This window comes from Larus michahellis, chromosome 3 (genome assembly GCF_964199755.1).
Source record: "Larus michahellis chromosome 3, bLarMic1.1, whole genome shotgun sequence".
NCBI lineage: Eukaryota > Metazoa > Chordata > Aves > Charadriiformes > Laridae > Larus > Larus michahellis.
The window spans coordinates 74,260,529-74,274,859 of record NC_133898.1 but is presented as its reverse complement, the minus strand read 5'-3'; the positions used below and the strand labels follow the sequence as shown (position 1 = coordinate 74,274,859).

At 38.4% G+C, this 14,331-nt stretch overlaps 1 protein-coding gene across 2 annotated transcripts in view; it reads left to right on the top strand.

The window, feature by feature from the left end:
• The window catches only part of NKAIN2 (sodium/potassium transporting ATPase interacting 2), a 561,651-nt gene that overhangs the window by 243,235 nt on the left and 304,085 nt on the right, over window positions 1–14,331 (top strand). For both annotated transcript variants that reach the window (XR_012586233.1, XM_074580840.1), the window contains exon 2: window positions 12,954–13,091. Coding sequence is in view for 1 of the 2 variants with exons in the window: in XM_074580840.1 (XP_074436941.1) it covers window positions 12,954–13,091 (138 nt within the window). In the remaining variant the exon portion in view is untranslated. The remainder of the gene's footprint in view (window positions 1–12,953; window positions 13,092–14,331) is intronic.

Genomic DNA, 14,331 nt, shown 5'->3' with positions numbered 1-14,331 from the left:
CCCTGAGATTAAAAGATTTTGTCTGAATCCCATGGGGAATCTGTGGCAGTCCTTGTAACAGCAGACGGCATGACAGTTTATTCATGGACTATCAGTTGTATCAATTAATTTAGTAATAATTATAACTTTTTCAGATTAAATGGATGGATCAGATTCAGTTTTTCTCACTTGGGTGCCTGCACTTAGTCAGACCAGATGTCCCTCTGGAGGCCTTCAGAGACACATACTTTCATTGAGTATATCAGAAATTTGGTGGAAGTTCAATACCTAAAACACAGACAGAAGTTAGGGTTCTAAATTAGGTAGATTGGACCTCACCTCTGTTTTTTAAATAGAAGTTATGACTGTGATGGGCAAGTGTCTTCTTTCCTAGGAAAGTAGTGTCATTACATGGGGAAGGTTTATTTGCTCAGCTGTAAGGGTTTTACATCCACGTATGTGGTGAAACCTACTTCTGGGCAGGGGATGCAGAAAGAGACTTGATCGCAGTTTAGCAACATTCAGCCCAGCAGGGAAGGCAGTTTCACCTAGAGGAGGGCAGCTATGCAGGAAGCAGTATTTCCTATCTGAGCTTATCGCAAAGTGTGAAGATGAACTTCACTTCAAAAATATCATTGGCATTGGCAAATTTGTCAGCTTCGGGCAGAAATCTGCTGGCACCTTGGTTAGTTGCCCACAATACAAAGGTCTTTGTCCTGGAGTTTTACTTTCTGGCATGATTTTCTTTGTATAGTGCGATAAAAGAAAACTTCATGACTCCTGTTTTTAATTCATATTTTCCCAGATGTGCACAAGCGTTATCTATTCCTTCTCTCCAATGTTGAACTACCTGTCAATAGCAGGGCATTTAGAATGGACATTGGTTCTTTCTTTCCTTGGCTGCAGTAACAGAGCAGCAGGGGTGAAAGAGGTTGGCTCTGCTTCGGTTATTTTTTACTGCTCAGAAAGAAGGCAGCAACGTAAGCTCCTTTTCCACCTAACTGTACTACTTGCCAAGGAGGTCAGTTGCCTGCATCTTCATTTTAAATGGAGTTCTAATCAGTATGTCATCAGGCTAGGGATAAACCACAGGATAAACCATTACCCCAGTCAAAACAGTGCCATGCAACGCAGAACAGGAAGCGGCAGGTGCAGCGTTCATTGCACAAAGGTATGCTCTTGCTTTAGCACAGAAGCAACACACACAGTATTATCAGATTATCTTTTCTTGAGTTAAAAATACCCTCTCTAGAGGTCACCTATAGCGTTAAGAAATGTGAAGAAATTTGGTGTTATGTAGATGTTATTTTTTCCTATTATTTCATTAATAATAGGAGTCCACTTTGAAAAAGACATTGTAGTTACCTTCAAATAATTGTATTAAAAGCTACTGTCTAGCAAGGGTTAGAAAGTCAGTAGGCGTGCATCATTTAAAACACTGGCTAATATGATTGTAGGAAAAAAGCTCTACTGTGTGATTTTTTACAATCTTGTGTAATATAGCATACGTTATGAAATTAAATTGAACAGTGTTATCCTTCCTCTCCTAGTCTAATCCACACTAAATCGGTCAAAAACAATTATAAGTACCTCTTTTTTGAGATGTCATGATTGGGTAAATGATTGTTTTTTGTATAATTTGAGGAGGTCATTTACTACCAACACAAAGCATGTAAAATGGCTAGATTTAAGCAGCTAACCTAACGTTGTCAGCTCTTCTCTTTTTTTATTTTTTTATGTTTTTTGCTAGGCACTGTAGAAGAGTCTGGCTCAAGCAATTTAATTTGCCTTTCATAGTCTATCACAAGGCTCATGATTATTTCTTACAGCAAAAAATTCAGTGCAACAAATTAGTAGATTCTGCTATGTTGGTTGGGCTGCATTCCAATTCCTGCCTTAGCGATGCTGGCTGCCTTCAGCGCTGCCAGCACAATAATTATTGCTGAGTTTTCTAGACCTCATCAAACCAGCAAGGTGATCACCCCCTTGGAACAGCTGGGGATATGAGGTATGGAAAAGTAGAAAGAAATTGCTGCGACTTTGTGCTATCATGCCAGCAAGTGCCACTTGAATGATAGCAGCTATTGGCAGGGGTAGGGCTCGGCTGGAGGAGAGCTTGCAGCAGTTCTAGATTATAGCTTTTGCTGCTTCCAAGGAGAATTGCTGTGGGCACTGAATTAAAGCAAGTAAATTGGAAGGTGAGGAAAATGAAGATTTTGAAGGCAAATGTAGAAGTGGAAATGACGATTTGTGACAATGGAGCAATTTTTGTTTTACTATATGTGATTGGCTCTTTTATGAAGCAAAAAACTTCCACAAACACCCTAATGTCAGCTATGCAGGTTTGTTAGGCAGCCCTCTCTAGCCTTCCTCACATAATTAAGGTACCAACCGGTGTCAGCAAATTGATATCATTCTTGTTCCAATACAGAGAAGTATACTACTACTTATCAGTATTTTACCATAGGAAGTACAGAAGCAAAGTAAAAAAATAATCTTATAGTCATCATCAAAAATACTTGCTGAGAGACTGCTACTGTGCTTGAGTGCATATTTTGGATAACCAAATGAGTTTAATCCAGGACACTTGACACTAACCTTTACACAAAATAAGCACCCAGTAGAAATCAGAGTTTAGCCTCAAGTTAGTTTATGTGAATTATCTCTGTGTAAATCAGAGAAGTGTTATTGACTGCAATAAACATTTATGCAAATAAGAAGACCCATTATATCCCTTTTTAGTATCTCTGTTTTTTTTCCTCTTTCTCCCTTTTGTTTAAACATTTTAGTTTTGATCCAACTACTTTTTATTTTCTGGACAGTCTACTCACGTGGAAGTGTAATATTTTGACACCATTCTCATCACTGGGGTACAGTGGCACCTATTAGCAGTTCACTATGGAATATAGCAAGCATTCATCGTGAATTGCCATTCATCATGTGTTTCATGCATTGGCACAAAGTCTTTTGTCAGGGCTGTCTTTTCAGTCTTAACAAACTGGGAGTAGAGCTTTGTGTTTCACTATCTCTTAAGCTGAAACTTTATTATCGTACTCCATTTTTCACTATTTGCTACCTTGTAAATTGATAAGGCTTGGCTGCAAACAGATAATATTTCAGAAACAGTGTACTTAAGAGAAGGATATATGTGTATGCATGTGTGAATTGGCATACTAAAAAGAGGTCAGCATACCGTATTAGTACATTAGTCATTACAGACTAGCTTTTTATTCGTTACATTTGTCATCAGGGCTAGGCAAAAGGAATTGCCAGTCTGCCTTTTAATTTTATTATAGCTTTAATGTTGGAAGAGGCAAGGGAATGAGACTGTAATCTGTACTGCTTACTTACATTACAGAGGCTGTGCTTTCCAGGGGCATGGCATGGGGTTTGTGTTTCTTTAAAACAGAAAGCTTAGGGTCCAATTCATTTAAACATATTGTTTCATAAAACCAACAGAAACATTTTCTTGTTTTCCTTGAAATGTTTAATGGGATCTTTTTGAGGGCAGTGTCTTGACTGACTCACTCTATCTGTCCACAGGGCTTGGAATGGTGACCCCAACACCAATTGCCAAATGACCTAGGGTTTTCCTGTAATTGCTATGACAGAATATGGTGTTACATATGCTGATTTTTATTTTTTTTTTTTATAATCATGTTCCAAAGCAGATTGAATACAAAGGGTGAAATATTGAAAATTGCTGCAAATTGCCTGGCTCTAATCAATGATTCTTGAGTTGACTTAACAATCTTGAACGAGCCTATGAGAATCCTCCATTTTCTTTACCAAAAAAAAAAAAAAAGCTTCACCCTTACGATAGAAAATTCTGTTTGTGGAACTGGGTTGTAGAGAACAAGGGGTGTTCCCCAGCTGTGGTTGAATTTAAAGGTGCTGGACCTGGGTCACTGTGCATCTGGAAGATGAGATCTGAAACCTTGTACTTGTCCCTGGGACTCTGGTGCAGAGAGCAGATAACAAGTCTGACTCTTAAGGTAGCCATGTTGCGGAGAAGACGCATTGCTGCCTTCAGCGCTACTTGGAGTTCCCTAAGGACTAATGGCTTTATACACAGGTAATAGGCAAAGTTCAGCAGCTAGAAACTTTTCTGACTGTGACTGATGTCAATTATCTCACTTCCATAAAGCGGTCTGTATAGTTTAAATGTCAGTTTTCAGGTTGTGCCATGGCATGAAAATGTAGCAGGTGCTTCATATATTCTATATAAGAACAATGAATATTCCAACAGGAGCATTTTAAGAGAGATTTCTGTAAGGTCAGACAAAGTCAGCATCCTGCTTAGCCAGGTTTAGTTGTGGAATGAGTGACTATGAAGCAAGGGGTGCTTCATAGAGACTCAGTGCCTTATGGGTCTGACATGGATTAGTTGTCATTCACTTGCTTTGTGGACACTCTTATATGCCTGAATACAAGTAAAACCACCATAGTGACTCTAGATTGGCTATTTTCACCAGATACAGTCCTCTGATACCAGATGCCCGGTTCTTATTATCACATCGTTCAGCCCTGATGAGATAGTGAGTGGTCCCTGCCAATACCACTCAAAATTATTTGTCTAATGACGTTTCTTACAGGTGTGCTTTTCCTGCTGAAAAGGAGAGGAAACTAATTTTTTGTTGTTTTTAAAAAGGGAACTTTTTTCTATTTTTAGCTGAAAAAACATACACAGAAGATAGTTTCACTACCTCAAGTTAATATACCCTAGATACATCCTCTTGTCAAATCCAAAACAGCATTATCACATCTTTGTTGAGTTTACAAGTGTAGTATACTGTGATTTGGATCACTGTGTAAAAACTAGTTGTGTTGTTGTGAAAGAAAGTGAGACCTGTTTTATTGTCAAATATTTCCATAAAGACAGAAACAATTTGAAAGTATCAGATAAAGCTAATCTTTCTGAACGTTCTCTGAATGCTTGATTTTGCCTTCAGGCTTTACTGCAGGCAAATTCAGATTGTGCAATTATAAAATATTATTAAAGCTTAATTCAAAAGTATTTTTATGTTCAGAACTGGCTCAAGGCTTCTCAGCAGCATCAGTAAAATTGGATTTTGCCACCTTAAAGATAAGGTGTGGGAGCCAGGGCTTTGATGCTCTTGCTAGAAGAAGGGAGCAAAGGAGAGAGAGGAATAGGGCTAGAGCAGAGAGGTGGAAGGGAACCCCTGAGAGATCAGTCTTGGTCTTCCCATTGTCAGTGGCAGAGCAGGAGAAGATGGGGTTGAGCATGTTGGCAGTGTTTAAACCTGTTCTTTCCAGTGGTCACTAAGCCATCTATCGTGGTCCTTCCCTTGGCCACAGTCACAGCTAGCCTGTTACAACATTATCTTGGCTTTAAGGTAAACATGAACCTCATAACTTGACACAATTTATTAGTTTGAGTCTGAACTACTTTTGTGCACATTCAGTCCTTATCTTCCTGGTTTTGGTGGAGTGCAAATACGTCTTATTAAAATAAGGCACAAATTCTTATTACAAATGATCATGAACAGGAAATAAATTACTTTATAGGGATTAAAACTCTTAGCACCTCTAAGCCACTAAAATCCTGGGGCTGAAATACTAACAATGATATTTAGCCTCATGGGTAGAACAGCGTACATGAGAGATTTTTCAAATTTTCTTTCAGGCTTTTTTTTCTTTCAGAAAGTTTTTTCTTTCTTTCAGTTTCTTTCAGAACCAGGATGTGGTTCTGATACAAATCTAAATCTTGTTGCTGTTGGCCAGCCAGAAATAAGTAACTCTCTAGTCTTAAAACATACGCACATGCACACACACACAAAATTTGCTGTAACATGATGTTAAGATTTGTGATCTAAATTGCAGCATGAACATAAGACCCCAACCCATTTAAGCTAGTCATTGGGATCAAGTGTGCAGCTATATTTAAAACTTTGCTCTGAAGACAAATGGATACACTGGAATACTCTTCTGGTTTCAACAGTATTGGAATCTACTATACCTCACAAATTCTGAATTTTTGTTTTAAGTTATTAACAAAGGTGAATTTGGTCTTGTATGGTAAAAAAACAAAACCAAAACTATAGACATCTGAGACACAATTATCTCTATAGCTCTGTGCAGCTCTATAAAATATTGCCATGAATTCAAGTATTTGCTCCAGGTTTCAAAATTTAACATACCTTAAGTGCAACACTTATTTAATTAGGCTTTTATTGTAATTCTAGGAATGTGGTTCCTATAAGGTTATTTTTAAAATAATTTGAGGAAGCAGTATTAAAAATACCAAATCATTGAGTGTAAAATTAGGGACTTCCCCTTCCGCCACCACCCCCCCCCCCCCCCCCCCCGTCATTTATCTCTTGCATGGATATTGGTATTTCATGACTTTTGCAGAGAAAGTATTTTGCAAGAATAGAACTTGTTGATCAAGCATTTTGCCATCAATTTCTTCTTTTTTTTTCTGCCCGCCCACACAGGAGGCGATTCTTTCAGGGAAGTACTTGGAAGACAGGGTTTTGATTTTGTTATTGTTTGAGTCGCTGGGTCTCTATTTAAGTATGGTGAAGTCTAAATATTTATAAATTGTGAATATAATACCCTGAAGATATGTTCAGTGCACAGTAAATCATTTTTATTTAAACCGTCAGCTTCACCAGCTCAGCTTTAGCTAGAATCTTTCTTATTTTCATGTCATAAGTAATAATAACTGAAGTGTTATTTAGATAACAGTTCTGCTTCTCATTATTACATAACGGAAAACCTACTGTAGAAAGCTTGTATTTACCAGGTTTTTATTATTACTGTGTTCAGTTAGAGAAGGCAGCAGCTGAGACTTAGAATACACTCTGTACCCATGGAGAGCCCTGTTGTCCTCAGCAAGTCACAGCAGAAATCCACTTGTAGACAATACGATGCAGGGATGTGGTCTTACACAGGATTTTTAAAAACTATGATTACCTTCTTATCAAGTGTGGTGAAGGCCTATTCCTTCTCTCAGCAGCATCAAGCGGATTAAGGACAGGGGCTTAGTATATACGTGATTCCTTTAAGGAACCAATGGACAAGTGGAAACTAATTCCTTCTTGATTTTAACTTGAATTACCTGTGCTTGTGATGGTTTTTATTAGATGTGCTGAGAACACCATTGTGTCGACAGCTCTTCACAGAACTTAATTTTATTTTTCTCTTTCTTCTTACAGAAAAATTCAGATCTTTTTTCTTTCCCCGCTGTCTTGCGGTAAAGGACTTGACTCATATGCACATATACACTTGCAGATGTATAGGTGTATTTTGTATGGATTTGACTTTCAAAATATTCTGGTTTTCTGCTGGCTAACTGTGGAGAATTCATTGGGTAACTGGGCCCTCTATCTCAGGATACTATCTGAAATGTCGATGAAAAATTAAATGAACCTCTCTAAGGAATGGGACAAATGTATGCATTCTGCCTCAAAATGATGGAAGTTCTGGGGAAGGGTTAGCTGAGGATGTTGTACATGATGCAGGTAGGATTTAGCATTAGAATTCTTTCATAAGCCACAGGTCCAAAATACTTACATTCATTGGGGTCTTTTTAACTTTCTATGCCATAGAACCAAGAACTGAAAGTGGTTAAAAAACTGTATGTCTAACTTAAAAACACACCAAATTATTAGAAGCTGTGGGCATCTGATGCCACACAATTGAGCTGAAGGGACTTAATGAGTTAGTGATTAGAGCTTAATTTCTGTAGCTCATTCTTAGCCTGCACCAGTCATGATATAAACCACGGCTGCTTAATTCTCCTTCACTGTGATTTAAGCTAATACTCTCTTCTTCCTTTGGAGTGAGCTGAGAGCCTGTTACCATGACTCAGCTGATGAGTCCATCCGTTGAGTCTGATACTGTCCCAGGCCCCAGCGTACTGGGTTCCTCTGTGCTGGGCGTGCTGTCCAAGGGCCATGGCTGGCGGGGGCCGTACATACCAGCTTGTGCCTGTGTGCGCTTTAATTTATAGCAATGCAAAGTTTTGATTCTGTATTATTGTGAAGTAGTCGTGGTTGAGTTTCTTCTCAAGGAGCTTGCTGAGGAAAGGCACTTTGTCATTTTCCATTTTGGAGTTTGTGTTATAAATCATCTTTTGACTGGTTTCTCCTTTGTGGTTCCTGTCTGAAATTTTAGTCCAATCATATACTTTAAAAATCATCTCAAAATGGTTTTCTTTATCCTCTGGAAATTCAATTCTTAGATCCCTCAAGGTCAGTAACACTGTTAACCTATTAACAACTAGCCTCTGACAAGAATCTGGAAATAGCTTGAGCTATTCCAACTTGACAGTATACAGGCTGATTTTATTTTGTATTTATTTTTAAAACAGTTAGCAGAAGTCTGGAAAAAAATAATGTATTAGTAAAAATGGTTCACTGTAATTACACTTAACTCTTCTATAATTTTATCAGTGATTACATAAGATAATCTGTCTATGATATTTTATTTCTTTGAAAGCCTTAGAAGACAACGTGGTGGATGTTCATTTTCTAACATTACAAACTGACTCTCCATAACCCTACATTTTGGGTTTACTGAATTATTAAAATGTAGTTGGATTAGAACTTATTTTTCTTTTCTTACCATAGTGTACATTTTCACCCAAAGGATCCATTTTTCCTCATGCCTGTTCTCATTTTAAACTGTTTTTTTCCAGAAGAAGAAAGAAAATGGACAATTCCTTATCTATTCCTAGAGTTTAAAGATTATTATTTCTTTATCGCACCTTTTCTTTGTTCTCTGTAATATCCTTGAAACATCATTAAACGTTTGAAGCTGGTGGATTTGATTTGGAGAAAGAAGTGCAGTTGGTTAACCAAAAAATTTAAGTTTTTAAAGTAAAGGGGAAAAAAAATCATTCAAAATCAGGTCTAAATTTTCTCTTGCTATGTAAGGAAATCCCTTATGATTCTGGCATCTGTGGAAGAGGAGGAAGCTACATAATACTGTTTTTAATAGATTTTGTCAGTACTTTGTCCTGCTTTTCACTTTTCCCCTTTTAGAAACACAGACCGAATGAGATTTTAATTTTTTTTTAGTAACTGCATGTAGTAAGTCCATATTGTTTTTCTGTTTTTGTTTGTGGGTTGTTTCTATTTTCTCTCCACCTTCATCCCTTCAGGAAGTGGGAATAAAGGTCTAGTTCTATCCTATATTTTCCATTTGATAAATCTGCAAGGCACCTTGCTGCGGTAGTCTGGTCTTCTAAGGAACAGCAGCTGCATTTCTGCAGCATTTTATATCTGCACAGTGGACCAGAACGCTCCTATTTCACACATCCAGCAGTACCCACACACAACTGATTCCTTGGAGTGACAGGAGAAAGTCTAATAGCAAGTCTGCCTATGGCAAACATGAGGTAGATACATAGGGACAGAGGTGGTGCGGACCTGTCTCCTTGTTCTGCACCGCCAATGTTTACTCACTGCCTTGTGTGCCATGTTTGGGGGTAGGTGTCCCCCCCCGAAGTTTCAACATGGCCACAACATCTGAGGGCGTGGATGCTTGGTGCTGAAGAAATTGCGGTACATAGGCGCGTGGGAAGCGACGATTCGCATAGAAGAGCCATTTATCCAACACAGCCCCATAAAAATCTTTTGGTGGAACTATTGTGTCTTTCACCAAAAGAAAAAAAATAAAATATATTTGATGCATGATAGTGCTGTTTCCTTTTAACCTCAAGTTGCAGCAGGAGTATTGGGTTTTCTACTTTCTTATATAATTAACTACTGTGTTGCAGTTTTTCTCTATAATTGGCATACTTAACTGTATGATTTCCTACTGATTGAATGATTTGCGTCATCCCTTGTGTTTTTTGCTTGCTGAATGCCTGCTGTTACTATACTAGAAGCTTGTACAGTCTAGACTCTTTTTGCTACTGCTTTGCTATTGTCATTTAGTCTATGTTCAGCTGATGAAAATAAGAGCTGTGTGCTCAGAGTGAGCATTTTCCCTTTGTTACCTGTTTAACAGCACTTAAGGTGTAGCAGATCTTTTGCTGATACCCCTAATGGACATCACACAGACCTACATAACACTGCTTTATGTCATGTGTTGGTCTTTTTTATATAAATTACTGTGTCAGTAGTAAAGGAAATATTTCTTAATGATAAACTTAGAAGTACAGGGAGTCTGAGATTTGATGAAGTTCCTAATACAGCTTGGCCTTCTTTTTCTTTCTTCATCACGTTGTCACCATTAGAATATTATATCTTGGGCTTCTGGGAACTCCTCTATGATGTTGCTGCTAGGGAGAGTTGTAGGATAGCACAAATCAGTTCATTAAGATCTTGGATGATGTAGGACAAAAATACTCTGACTGGCTATAAGGTGGATGCATTGTGTGAAAGGAAATCTTTGTTGTAGAGAGGAATTCAGTGGTTGTCATGAAACCCTGAACTTTCACATTCAAAATGATATGGGAGACAAACTTGCCCAGGTGTATTTTGAGAATCCCTATGGCTGGATGCCAGGTGCTCACCAAAGCTGCTCTGTCACTCCTCCTCCTTAGCTGGACAGGAGAGAAAATATAAAAAAAGGCTCATGGGTCAGCATAAGGATAGGGAGAGATCATTCAGCAATTACTGTCACAGGCAAAAGAGACTTGGGGAAATTAGTTTATTACCAATCAAATCAGAGTAGGGTAATGAGAAATAAAAACTAAATCTTAAAAACACCTTCCCCTCATACCTCCCTTCTTCCCAGGCTTAACTTTACTCCCAAATTCTCTACCTCCTCCCCATGAGCAGTGCAGGGGGATGGGAATGGGGTCAGTTCATCACAAGTGTCTGCTGCTCCTTCCCCCTTAAGGGGAGGACTCCTCACACTCTTCCCCTGCTCCAACATGGTGTCCCTTCCACAGGAGACAATCCTCCACGAACTTCTCCAATGTGAGTCCTTCCCACAGGCTGCAGTTGTTCATCAACTGCTCCAGTGTGGGTCCCTTCCACAGGGTGCAGCCCTTCAGGAACAGGCTGCTCCAGCGTGGGTCCCCCACAGGGTCACAGGTCCTGCCAGCAAACCTGCTCCAGCATGGACTCCTCTCTCCACAGGGCCACAGGTCCTGCCAGGAGCCTGCTCCAGCACAAGCTTCCCATGGGGTCATAGCCTCCTTTGGGCACACATCTGCTCCTGAGTGGGGTCCTCTACAGGCTGCAGGTGGATATCTGCTCCACCATTAACCTCCATGGGCTGCAGGCAGGGGAATTTCTGCTTTGGCACCTGGAGCACCTCCTCCTCTTTCTTCACTGTTCTTGGTGTCTGCAGAGTTGTTCCTCTCATGTATTCTCTCTCTATCTGCAGTTGCTGTTGTGTAGCACTTTTTCCCCTTCTTAACTATGTTATCCCAGAGGTGCTACCACCATGACTGATGGGCTCATCCTTGGCCAGTGGTGGGTCTGTCTTGGAGCCGGGTGGCATTGGCTTTTTTGGACACAGGGGAAGCTTCTAGCAGCTTCTTACAGAAGCCAGCCCTGTAGCCCTCCCCTTCCCCCTGCTACCAAAACCTTGCCACACAAACCCAATGCACCCTATCTTAAAGTTCAACATATGTCAGTAAGTACTATATAATTAACACTCTTTTGCATTTGCGATTCTGGTGTAAGTGTAGGCTGTCTTTTTATTGGCAAGTTTTCCTACTTAATTTCAAAATTGTTGTGGCAGTGGACTGCAATGTGAAAGTTGAAAAAGTCTCCCATAGCTATATCATGCAAGAACAGTAGCGAACAGTAGTTAATTATTCATTTAGTATTTGATCTCAAAAGGTGTTATTCTTTAAATGAATGGAGCGTGTGGCAGATACACTTAATTCAATTAATCCACAGCGTAATATAAACTGAGTAAATAGTCAGCTGTAATTTAATGAAACTTTATAAAGAAACAGTTTGCTTTTTCTTTCTTTCTTTTGTGTGTGTGGTGTTGGCATTGTTGTTGTTGTCATTTTTGTTTTTATTTTTATTTTATTTTTTTTTTAATTTTAATTATTCACATTTTCATGAAAATCATCTATTCACCATTCTAGTTAGTGAAATCGTTGGAATGGTGTCTAAGAAACTCCTTACCCTTTCTGTCTAAATTTAATGCACCATCATGTTGCCTTCTAATATTCATATCAATATTATTTTTATCAAAACATGCCATTCTGCTTATGGGTTGGGGTGCAGTGCTGTGTTTTGATATAATGTCTGAACACTAGTTAAAGGACACCTACTATTTGGATTCTGCAATGAGATCTACTGATACTGTTAGAAATTCTACTTTTTAATTTATCTGCTTGGAATGGTGTTGCCTGAAAACAGTCATCAACAGCCCAAGATTGTCCCTTAATTCACTTTTTAAAATTAAGTATCTAGAGTCTTGAGTAACAGCTTATACTTCACCTGATGTTTGTGACAGTGGGAGGAGGTAAACTAAAGTCATTATTAGTAGAACCAAGTCAAAAAGTTGCATGCGTTTGGTTACAGGTTAAAGCCCTCTGACAGGATAGCTGGGGACATAGGGAAGAGAAAAGATCAACAGGCAGGGAAACAGTGGAAGTAAAGATACAGGACTAGGCTGAAGAATGGGGTTTGGAATGGAAGCAAAGTAGCTGAGATGATGTCATAAGTCTGCCACTTATTTTCAGCACCAATACCCTAGAGCATTATACCATTTACTAGTATATGTAACAAAATGATTTGTGTTTCTCCTCCTGCAAACATACCATCCTAGTGGACAGTTTAGTATCTCGGTAGAATTGCCCACGTGAATATTTTAGCTAGCTGAATGTAACTCAGTAAATTGTCAGTGAGAAATGCAGCTTTCATTAAAACAAGAAGGTGAAACATTTCAAACTCATTTCATGTTACTGCTGACTGAAGTATTTCTTGAATTCAGGGCAATTATCTTGGGTATGGGAAGGGTAAATGCCCTAAGAGATGTTTTCTGGTCTGTTCTAATCTATTTATGCTTTTGCTTTTTAATCTTAGGTTTCTGTGCTCGAGAGGCAGATATTTGACTTCCTTGGTTATCAGTGGGCACCCATCCTGGCTAATTTTATACATATTATTATAGTCATACTTGGCTTATTTGGAACCATCCAGTATAGACCTCGCTACATAACAGGAGTAAGTATTTAATTTTATTTACTTATTCTGATGTGCATGTAAAAAAACAAAAGGTATTCCAAACTCTATTAATTAAATCGAAATCTTATCTTGGTTTAACTTTCTTCTGTAATATTGTGTATGTACTTATTATGCTTTTGAGACACCTGCAGTAGTTAAGTGGCAACAACCTACAAAAGTTGAAAATCAGTATGATGACAAACTACATGACAATATGAACTTTCAAGAAGTAAAGTCAGTTTAAAGAATTACAGCATCCTCAGAATTACAGGGATTTAGAGCTAGAATAAATGCTAGCCATAACTTTCCTAGATACGCTGGACCTCCCCAACAGATCCATGATTTATTATAGTTACTTATTATTGTTATTAACCATTGTTGCTGAAGTGCCTGTTACATATATTTTTGTTAGAAATTACAGTCCAAGTTGAAAATGAAGAATGAGAATACGGTAAGAAATGCGGGTTTGATAGTTATTGACTGAGGGCTCCAGAATAAAAGTAAGGATTTGGATCTTTATATTTTTAATCCATTTCTTTTCCTTATTCAGCTGCGTCTCATACACAGACTCAATATTGCTGTACTCTCTGCTACAATACAGTATTAATGAAATCCTCATTTCATATGCTACGTTCATTTTTTTTCCCCATTTGTAGGTCTATAAAAGCAGAATGACAAATCGGAAAGCCATCGTTCAGAACACCTTTTGTTAGAAATAGATTTGCATAACAATATTTCTATCAAAATTGACTGCTAATTCAGTTAAAGCTTGTATACTTTTCAAAGACAGAGAGCAGTCAAAAAGATTTGCCCGTACACAACCATATTTTCATGTCAAATGAAAGTAACTTCACTGAATCTGTACCTGCTTCTGCAAAGTTTCTTTCTTCTTATACTGTTGTTTCATATACCAGTGATCACTTAGGAGATAGAAATACTTTGCTTATACCCCTGTGCTGCCAGTCATATTGCAGTAGCGTGATGCTAAGGGTATTATATTAAGATTTGTGTCTGTGTTTCTGTCTCTGTGATTTCCTATATGCAGAAAATGTGTGTCCACATGCATAATGTCTTTACGCATGCACACAACTGAATATATTCCAAAACATATGCTATTGACATGGAAAACTATAATGCAAGCCTTAAATATTTAGAGTATTTCCTTCAAGTCACAACTCTGGGATTCACGTGACTGTGAACTGGGATTTTCTTCTTCCATTTCTAGTGCTTTGAACAGTGA